The 10,748-nt window shown below is 43.5% G+C and overlaps 1 protein-coding gene and 1 non-coding gene across 2 annotated transcripts; both read right to left on the bottom strand.

The window, feature by feature from the left end:
- Positions 1-254: 254 nt before the first annotated feature.
- Positions 255-1,827, bottom strand: RPS20 (ribosomal protein S20). The gene is made up of 4 exons (XM_014857771.3): positions 1,601-1,827; positions 1,269-1,368; positions 901-974; positions 255-473 (listed from the first exon to the last, which is right to left on the bottom strand). Exons 1-4 carry the CDS (start codon positions 1,601-1,603, stop codon positions 291-293), a joined length of 360 nt encoding a protein of 119 aa, XP_014713257.1. The 5' UTR covers positions 1,604-1,827; the 3' UTR covers positions 255-290.
- On the bottom strand, positions 1,041-1,107 carry LOC123275912 (small nucleolar RNA U54). Its single transcript, XR_006512083.1, has one exon. It is a non-coding gene; the product is annotated as a small nucleolar RNA U54 (small nucleolar RNA).
- Positions 1,828-10,748: the final 8,921 nt, after the last annotated feature.

The raw sequence follows: 10,748 nt of genomic DNA, 5'->3' as shown, positions 1-10,748 counted from the left end.
ATGTTCTCTTTGGAAAAGCTCCAAACACGCAGCCAGTTACCCATCACTGTACACATTCATCAGTGGTATACGGTCTCACATATCATTCAGTTTTCAAGAGATGTCAAGTGGTCTCTAGGAAATATAATCAAACGTTTAGGCCACCAAAGGATATCCAACAACTTTTGATTATTCTACTTAAGAGGCAGAATAAATTTCATGGCACAACTCATATTCCTAAGACCTGCCGGTACCATGAATAAAAGGCCACAGAATTTAACAACTGGTATCAATTTATTAAAAAGGTTGATTTAAGCATCTGCAATGGTGACTTCAACCTCGACTCCTGGCTCAATACTGATGGAAGTAATCTGCTTAACAATCTCAGAAGGACTGTGCAAGTCAATGAGTCGCTTGTGGATCCTCATCTGAAAGCGGTCCCACGTCTTGGAACCTTCACCGCAAGGAGTTTTTCTTGTTGTGATTCTCAGAGTCTGCAGCAAAAGACAAAGGAAACCAAGAATTTATGGTTTTACGCTTATCCTTAGGACACCTAAAAAACTACTCAGAAGTATTCCATCTGAAAATTTCTCAGGGCCCCATTCCTCTTTCTATAAATAGGTTTCCAGACTATCATTCGCGATGGCAGGTCCATTCACTCAGCCAGGCTGGCACCCTCGCCCCTGACTGTAAGGCACCACTCCACACCAAGAGCACAGCAGCAAAAAGACTTCAACGGTTACCTCGAAAACTGGGTATTTACTCAATATGAACCAAATTCTACCAGCAATTTTCATTTGGATTTATACTGTTACCATCAGTATATAAAACTCTCAGCAGCCAAACCCCATAGACGAAAAGAGCAAAAACGGATTTATCCAATAACCGTGAAGGCCTTCCTGCCCCTATGATTCATTTCACCTTGGTGGGCATCCGAACTGGTCCTTTCACTTTGAGATTCTTTTCCTTCGCGCCTCTGATCAAGTCAGCACACACTACGGGGAAACGAAAACACCTTTCAGTTCATTCAAAACAATCAAAGTTGGCTGAAGAAAGTGAACTGCTGGCTCAGAATAGCGTATAAAACTATCACCGTAATTCAACACAGTAATTCTCTCCTCATCGCCAACCACGACGTAAAAAGCAGTAAAAATTCAGCGCATCCTTCCTTTACCTTTCTAAGGTAAGCAACTTATCACTCCACTTCTAAGTCACTCACTCTCGTACAGTAACAAGTCAAATTCATCCATTTTCGCCCAAAGGTCTCACCCTGAAACTACTGTACCGACCCTTCTCCAAAGATTTGACGTTGCGGCTGGTTAGAGTAATTCTAATCCGGTGAATCGCCACCTCCGGCTCCACGGGTGTCTTTCCGGTGTCTTTAAAAGCCTGTTATCACAGAGAGGAGAACAGCAGCAAGTTTCTCAAAAGCCTGTCAATGCTGGAGAGGAGCTTCATCGCGAACCTCCCCAGGTTCCGCCCCGCGTCAGCAGCCCCCGAACTGGTAATTGAGCCTCGTTCTCACCGCCCGCCCCCATCCCGGTATCCATCCCCAAAAGAGAGAGGGACCAGGACCGGGTCCCACCGCGCCTCGAACGGAGCAGCCGGCCCCCCACCTCACCATGGCTGCGGCGCGGCTTCCTGACCGACTTGTCCCTCTGCGAGAGCGAACAGCGGTGAGCCAGGAGCAGGAGCGGGCAGACCACGACGCCCCTGCAGCAACGACCACGTCTTCCTCAAAGAGAAAGCCGTGCGGCCTGCGCAGCGCTTATATAGCTGCGCTCGCGTCTGCATCCGGGTCCCGCACGCTTCTCCGCGCTGCCCCGGAAGAGGAATTGCTCCGCGGCCGCTAGAGGCGGCTGCGCGAGCAGGGGCAGCGGCCCCCGCAGAGCTGGCGGAGAAGGGGCGGCTGCGGCTGCCCCCTGTCGGCTTGGCGGAGTCAGAGCTACCGCGAGGCGGGGTCCCCGCCGGCGCAGTCGCCGCGGTCTTCTGGCCACTTGGTAGAGATGACAGGGAGACTGCGAGCTGGCCTAAAACCTGAGAAAGTCCTTTGCCTGGTGCGCCAACCCCTGGCCTCAGCAAACCCAAAAGGACTGCTGTGGTTTTTACAGTGCAAATTTTGCTGCCCAGACAAGCCAAATCACTCGTTCTGCGAGCAAGTGGGTAACTTTTCTGAGTTTAACTCACGTGGATATTAGGCAAAATGACTGATAACTTGGGCATTTTTAAAAATTATTAGCTAGTTATTTTTCATAGCCTAAAATATCCTTTCGTAGTTTTTCATCTTCTGGCTTCCCGGATCGGCGGAAGCATCTGCAAAGCGTTTCTGGAAAGGACCTGAACTTGTTCTCCGGGTCCGGGAAAGTGAGCGCGGAAGTGCCAGGCTGCCGGGATGATCCTCGTCCATCCAGAGGCCCAGCCTGGAGACCCAGGCTATCTGCCTACTTCTAAAACATATCTCCCCTCGGATCGGATAAAGTAGTACTGAGTAAAACCTTGCAAGATCTCCCTAATACTGAGCGTCTATTCATAATCAAATGTGAGACCGACGTACTACAGTGGAAAAGCCCAGAGTGGTCAACAGACCTGCGCAGCCAGGAGAGAGAGCATAATGAGGACACACACTTAAAGATGACAGAGTGCTTACTTAGAACGAAATAGATGAAAAGGGTTTTGATACAGGGGAGAAGGAAGAGTAAAAACCCCATGTAGTTTTACAGGTGGACTGCTGAATGCAGAAGAATTATTTATTTGCTCAGACACACAGAACTGGTGAATGACAGAGCTCTTATCCCTCCAATTAAGGGCTCTTTCTTGAGCCTTTCTCGAGCCTTTCTCTTCTGTTCCTTGAAGGGAAATTATACTTGAAACTCTTATCAAATAATGGCATTGACTTGTTTGGTGATAATTGAGCACGACTAATAGCTGGCTTTCTTTGGCTCACAAAGAACATATACTAGAGTTTGCTGCCATTTAACAATTAATTTCAATATGGGAATTTGGATATTTTCCAGTTCAGTTATTTTAAAATGTCATCCATTGGCTGTAAATACTATATTAGTAAAATTTACAGTAGAAAATCCAAAAGCCTGCTTTCTTGTTTTACTAGCCGTAACCTGAGTCTTCATAACTTAGGGCTTTAATTATTGGTATGGCTACCAGCAACAAGTGGACTAAAATGCAATTGCCCAAGCCACCTGGGATGTGATCCACCACCCCTGTATTAGTACTGAAGGTTAATATGTCTTCAGAGAAAGCTTAGAGCAGCATTCAAACGTGACTAATGCTCAAAGGACTACCAGAAATTCAGTGACGGACAGCTTGAGAAGTACATGTATGATTTTTTTCAATAACAAATCTGGTACATCTGTTCTTAGGCTTGCCTTCCCCTTCAAGTACTGGAGGAAATGGTGAACAAATTAACCGCCTTGACCATAGAAAAAAAATTTCAGTATAGAAAGAGACAAAATATGTCCCAGCATGTATGGGAAAAATTGTTGATGTGACTGGAACTAAGGAAACAGCTGGTCGAGATACTATTAGACAAATGTAATGAAAAACATCACTATTTTAAAGTTTATAAGGTTTAGTTTCAAGCAGTTTGTTGTATTTTTTTTAAGTTAACAGCTGCTGTACTCCCCAAATTTCAATAAAAAATGTAATGTTCTAATATTAGATGTAAGATATTCATTGGAGAAAAAGCAAAAATTGGCAGTAAGCACAAAAGAGAAGAAAATACAGAATGCCATCATTCAGAGATGTCACCTGTTTATACATTCAGATATGTGTATATCTTTAAAAAATGAGTTCATACTCTATATACAGTCAGTAAGCTGCTTTATTCACAGAATATTTTATCACAATAAATATACTTCTGCAACATTCCTTTTAATGACTGAATTGTATGGATGGTTCATTCATAATTTACGGAACTAGTCTGAGTGTCTAGTGTTTTCCCACTTTTCGCTCTTACAAACAATACCGTGAGGTACACGCTCTTGGGCCAGGGTTTCTCAGTCTCAGCACAATTAACATTGCGGTCCAGGAGATTCTTTGTTGTGGGGGGCTGTCCTACACACTGTAGGATGCTTAGTGGCATCTCTGCCCTCCACCCTGCCTGCAGCAACCCCTCTCCTCCTGTTGTGACAATCAAACATGTCTCCAGACATTGTCAAATGTCTCTTGTGGGGCAAAATCACCCCCAGTTGAGAAGCATTGCTGTAGATAAATCTTTTAACTCATCCTTAATGCCTTATATCAACTACTAGTTATACTGGTTCTTTGATGATTTAATCAAAGAATAAGCATATTTTAAGTACTTTGGTATTAAGTAAATTACCTTCTGGGAAGATTATAACCAAATAAATCCTTCTTTCAGCAGTATAAGGAAGACTTTAGTGTGAAAAAATAGAATGAAATATCTGTTTCATTTTAAAATCTAGAAATATTCCTAAAACCGTTACAGACTTTATGTTTTCAAGATCTCTATCCACAACCTTCCTTTACTAATTTCTTTAGTTCTTTTAGAATTATCTTGTAAAGACTTTTTCTGCGGGCATCTGTGTCTTTCTGTGGACAAGCCATCTACTGGTCTTGTGCTGCAATGACAGTGTCATCATACTACTTTGGAAAGGAAATTAACAGCAGTTAAAAATTACTTAATTGGTGGTAAACATATGTATATTTATGAATAAAATAATAAAGGCAAATTGTCAAATGAGTGTGGATAAGTCTGTTTAGACACTATTTTATTTGCAGAATTTTTTATCTAAATAAAACATGTTAAAACTCTTCAGTCTGAAATTTAATAATAAAAACCAGAAAGAGTTTAAAACTTTCTCTATGGTTACCCATGTTTTAGGTAGGGGAGTGAAATGTGGAAGCAATTCCCTGTGGGCTACCAGGATTACATGTGAGGACTTAGAACAGTACTGGGCATGTGCTAGTAGCCAGCACTACCTGAACTAATATCCATTTCTTTGATCCTCACAACAACCCTAGGAGATGAGTACTGTTATTCACATTTTATGTGAGGAAGCCAAGGTTAGGTAACCTGCACCAGGTCACAGAAAAAGCCTGTGTCTGAACCCATGCAGTCTAACTCTAGAGTCTGCAACCTTAGCCATTAGGCTATACTGTCTCTCAGTGTGTGAGCTCTTATCTTTATCATTAGTCATGAAGCTACATCTGAGAGGTGTAAAATCCTGCTATGTTAGATAACATGACGTAGAAGGGCTTTATATATTTCACTTTAGTCGAGGTCATAAATTTTATTGAGCTACTACTATGTGTCCATTATAAGGTAGAATCCCCATTTTTTAACTCTTTCATTTTTTAGTTTGAAGTTCCATTGGTACCTAAGCCCAATGAACTCTATTTGCTCGTTAGAATTCTTTCACTAAAATGAGCAATGGAACAGAACTAGGTCTTTTCCCTGAGAATGATTCACATGGAACATGCACTGACTTGGGAATTTTCAATCATATTTAACTGCTGAGCTCACAGAATTGCTGGTAGGGGTGGGAGCTGAATGTCCTATCCGCTAGGTCTCATGGCACCCATTTCTGCTTTTTCCTTATCCTGTACCTGGACCTGCAGGCCTAGAGATTCTAATGTTTCTTGAAATACAATCTGAAAAATTACTGGCCTACTTCTGTCACGGTGCCATTTCCTAGCTTTAGCAGATAAACTACTATGCCCACACTTTTGTGATCCTGATATCATGCAGGGGAGCCAGGAATATATTTATCGATCAGTCACTTGTTCCTGGTTTTGTGCTTTTGCGTTGTGTAGAATTAGTACAGCTTTTTAGAAAGTATTTCTATCATCTGCCTCTCTTATAGAAAATTGGCATCTATGGCTTTCACCACTTACAAATTCTGGGGCATTGATTTTGTGTGGTGGACATCCTGAAATATGGTCCCCAGTGATCCCCACCACTTATTATTCGTGCCTTTGTGGAATCTCCTCCTCTTGAGAGTGAGGATCTGTGACTTGCTTCCAAACACCAGAATTTGGTGAAAGTGCTGGGATACCACTTCCATAAATAGATTATGTAAGGTTCTGACTTCTGTCCTCCTGGCAGACTCTCTCCCTTGCCAGCTTTGATGAAACAAGCCACCATGTTGGGAGCTGCTGTATGGTGTAGGGGAGAAGGAAATATTCCTCTACCCTCTAAGTCCTTCTGGCTGATCTAAGAGTTAAATTGACATGAGACAGAACAACAGGAGAAAATCAAAGTTTAATATATATACATGGGAGAAACCCAGGAAGACTGAGTAACTTGCCAAAATGGCAGAAGCCACTACCTTAAATATCATCTTCAGCTAAGGACAAAGGAGGATGTTGGGAGTAGTGTTTTGGGACTTCAAAGGGAAGGAAGGCAATTTACATAGAGATGAAAAAGCAAATATTGGAGCTGGCCCAGTGGTGCACTCCACTTCAGCGCCCTGGGGCTCGCCAGTTGGGATCTCGGGTGTGGACCTACACACGGATTAGCAAGCCATGCTGTGGCAGATGCCCCACATATAAAATAGAGGAAGATGGGCACGAATGTTAGCTCAGGGCTGGTCTTCCTCTGCAAAAAGAGGAGCATTGGTGGCAGATATTAGCTCAGGGCTAATCTTCCTCAAACAAACAAACAAAAAGCAAATGTTTGATAAACAAATGTTGACCACACCTTCTAAAAACAGTGAGAGGTGGAAAGGACTTTGATGAAAAAGCCCTTGTTAGGTTCCTGCCTGCCTATCACACCTAGTTTGTATTTTACTATAATTATCTTATGGTGTTAGCTCCTTCCTGGAACAGGCCCTCTATCTTAAATACTTTTAGGCAGTTGGGGGGAAGGTCAAAGTCTCTTTCAGGGTTTTTTGTCTTTAAAAATAATCAAGCCAAAGAGAAACATTTTGGGGTGGCCAATTCTGATCCCCACAATGGAGAGGCCCACATGGCAAGGGAATGGGGGCAGCCTGTGGCCGATGGCCGGCAAGGAGCTACTCAAAAAGAATTGAAATTCTACCAACAGCCACGTGACTTTGAAAGCAGCTCCCTCCTTGGTTGAGCTTTTATTTTTTTAATTTTTTATTAAAGATTTTATTTTTTCCTTTTTCTCCCCACAGCCCCCCGGTACATAGTTGTGTATTCTTCGTTGTGGGTTTTTCTAGTTGTGGCATGTGGGACGCTGCCTCAGCGTGGTTTGACGAGCAGTGCCATGTCCGCGCCCAGGATTCAAAGTAACGAAACACTGGGCTGCCTGCAGCGGAGCGCACGAACTTAACCACTCAGCCACGGGGCCAGCCCCTTGGTTGAGCTTTTAGATGGGACTTCAACACTGGCCGACACCTCGAGTGTAGCCTTAACAAGAGACCTGAGCGGGGGACCCTCCTAAACTGAGCCTGGATTCCTGATCCACAGAAACAGTGAGATAATAACTGTGTGTTGTTTTAATCTGCTAACTGTGTGGAAACTTGTTATTCAGCAATAGATAATTACTATGTTGTGTATATACAACCTTTTTATATTGATGAAATCAGATGAAGTGGTCATTGAGGAGTCCCAAAAGGGCAACCCGAGGCAATATGTGATTTGACAGTACTGAACTGCTTTACCTAGGCTGTTACAGGGGAGGCAGAATTGCAGGCTCATTGTATGAGACACACCTGTCCTTCAGAGTTTCCTTGTGGCTTTGTGAAATGGCGCTTACCTGTCAACAGCATAGAGGCTGCGCTTTCTCATAATCCCGAGGCTCAGCGTGTTCGTCCATTCAGCTTGTCTCCAGCAGTGCCTCTGATTGTGTTGTATGCTGAGGAGTAAACTTAGAGCAGCTTAAATTTATAATTATAATGTGAGAGATCTTAATTTTCCATTGTCAAGTTCTTGGTCTTTTGAAACTCCTTAAAGTTTAGTGCTTGTCTTTTTTTTCTACTTCATTATTATGGCTATTCATTACACAGATACTTATGGACTGACTATTGCGTCCAGGCAGAGTTCTAGGCACTGGGAATACAAGGGAAAATGAGACCCTTCATTCCTGTCCTATGGAACATGCATTTTAGTGGAAGAGACAGATAGTTAGCTGTGAAACAAATAATTTCAGACAGTGATAAATTCCATGAAGAAAACAAGACAGGGTAAGTGAGTAGAGCATGACTGTGGGGGTAGAGGCTGTGTGGTCAGGGAGGGCCTCCAAAGAGGCACATCAGTCAAGACCCCTGGTTCCAAGCTATAGAAACTGCTTCTGGATTACTCACGCAGATTAAAATGTAATAGAATAATAGATAGCAGGGCTGGAGAATGAGCCTTAGAGAGCATGCTGCAGGAACAACGCCCCGGTCATGACTGAGGGCTGAGCCCCACGTTGCAGCAAGCTCTTCTGATCCCAGCCACTCTGCACAGTGGCCACTGGACACTGTATTGAAGCCACTGCCTCTGCTACCACTGGAAAGTGGGTCTGTGTGCGGCTGTAGTCACCACTCATTCCAGAAGGGGTTCTGCATGGTTCCTTGTTTCCTTATGCCAACATCTGATGGACAAAGTCTAGCTCAGGTGGCCATGGCTAATTGCTGGGAAAGTGGTATCTGGCATTTTCAGCTGTGTAACCCAAGAGAATAACAAATGTGTACTCAGAAGGCAATGTTTGAGCAGAGGAAGGAGTCAGCCATGTAGTAAGCTGGAGGAAGAGCTTCCTAGTCAAAGGGGACAGCAAAGTCCCTAGGGAGGAAGTAATCTTGCTGCTTTTGAGGAACAAAGAAGCTGGAACACAGTGGATGAGGGAGAGGGTGAATGGAGATGGAGTCATGGAGAGGGCAAGAATCAGGTAATGTAGTATCTTATAACATAGGATTAGGAGCTTGGATTTTTTTTTTTTTTTGAGGAAGATTAACTAACATCTCCCACCAATCTTCCTCTCTTTAGGTGAGGAAGATTGGCCCTCAGCTAACATCTGTGCCCATCTTCCTCCAGGGCTTGGATTTTACTCCACCTGCAATAGGAAGCTGCCTGTATTAGTTTCCTAGGGCCACTGTAAAAAAATTACCACAAACTTGGTGGGTTAAAACAACAGAAATTTATTCTCTTACGGTTCTAGAGGCCAGAAGTCCCAAATCAAGGTGTTGGTAGGGTTGATTCCTTCTGGAGGCTCTGATGGAGAATCCGTTCCATGTCTTCTCCAACCTTCCATACCTTCCTACCAATCCCTGGCGTTTCTTGTCTTGTAGTCTCATCACTCCAGTCTCTGCTTCCATCTTCACGTGGCCTGCTTCCTGTGTCTCTGGGTCAACTCTTCCTCTCCTTTCTCTTATAAGGACACCAGACATTGGATTTGGGGCCCACACTAAGTCTAAGAGGATCTCATCCCAAGATCCCTAACTTAATTACACCTGCAAAGACTCTATTTCCAAATGAGTCACATTCACAGGCACTGGGTGTTAGGATTTTGACATATCTTTTTGGAGACACTCTTCTATCCACTACACTGTCTGAGGGTTTTTGTCAGGGGAGGGATGTGATTTGATTTATGTTTTAAAGAGAGAAATTATAGGAGGACAACAGCAAAAACAAGAAATTAGGAATCTATTGCAGGTAGGGATGTGCTCCTAGTGATGAGAACAAGAGTGGTAGCCTTGCAAATAAAGGCGACTGGAGACTGAAAATATAACTCGGACGTAGATCCTATATTACTTGCTGATGGGTTGGATGCAGGCAGTGAGGAAAAGGGAGGAATCAAGAACGACTCTCAGGTTTGGAGCCTGATGACCACTTACTGAGGTGGAGAAGCCTGAGGAAGGGACAGATTGTGGGTCGAGATCAAGAGTTCTATTTTAGACATGTTCAGACTGAGGTGAGTATTAGACATCTGAAGCTGTGTGGACTATGGCTCTTACAGCCTAAAGCAGCAGGAGAAGTCAGTAATACTGATGCTGTCTTGGGTTAAAATTGTGCTATTTCGTTTGTCATGGATTTTTTTCTTTTTAAAACTATTGCATTACAATATTATTTTTCTTGATTACTGAGTGTCTTTTGCACCCCCTTGTTACACGTGAGGTGAATACATCCCAAGGCCTCTCTCTGGTCCTGGCTCTGATGGACACATCTAAGAGAAGCAGCTGTGGTGCGGCAAAGGGGACACTGGACAGGAGTTGGGAGGACGAGCTTCAGTCCACTTACTAGGGATGCCACTTCCTAAGGGTCATTTCATCTACACGGGCCTCTGTTTTCTCACTTGTAAAAGGAGGGTGTTGAACTAGATGATCTCCCAACTTTGAAAGGATATTGTGAGCAACCAAACAGAACCAAGAACATCTCACCACCAACATATTGCCAGACATGCAAGACGGTTTCTGCCTTTCCTGTCCCTCCTTCCTGTTCCTAACACCTGAGGAGCTATATTTAGAATCCACAGGGGAGGGGCTTGAAATAGCAGAGGAGGGTCTCCTGTCCCCATTCAAGTCCTTCTACTTGGGTGGCCATTCATCTGATTTGGCCAGGACGGCCTCAGTACGTGACCAAAGTATTATTATTATTAGTGCCAACTTTCACTCAAGAGTGCCCCAATTTGGATTATAAATTTTATGGTCTCTTTACTCAAGCGCAAGTCTAACAGGTGACCATGGAAGGGAAAGCTTTGAACTGGATTAGTTTAGACTTTCAAACTGAATTAGACTGAGTTATAATAACCTGAAGTTACCAGAAAGTCAGAGACACTTTCCTAGATTTTTATTAAGGAATGAGAAAAAATGATTTGACACAATGAAGTTGAAACTAGTAATTAG

Source organism: Equus asinus, chromosome 12 (genome assembly GCF_041296235.1).
Source record: "Equus asinus isolate D_3611 breed Donkey chromosome 12, EquAss-T2T_v2, whole genome shotgun sequence".
Lineage (NCBI taxonomy): Eukaryota > Metazoa > Chordata > Mammalia > Perissodactyla > Equidae > Equus > Equus asinus.
The sequence above is the reverse complement of the archived record's forward strand: the minus strand, read 5'-3'. Positions and strand labels throughout refer to the sequence as shown.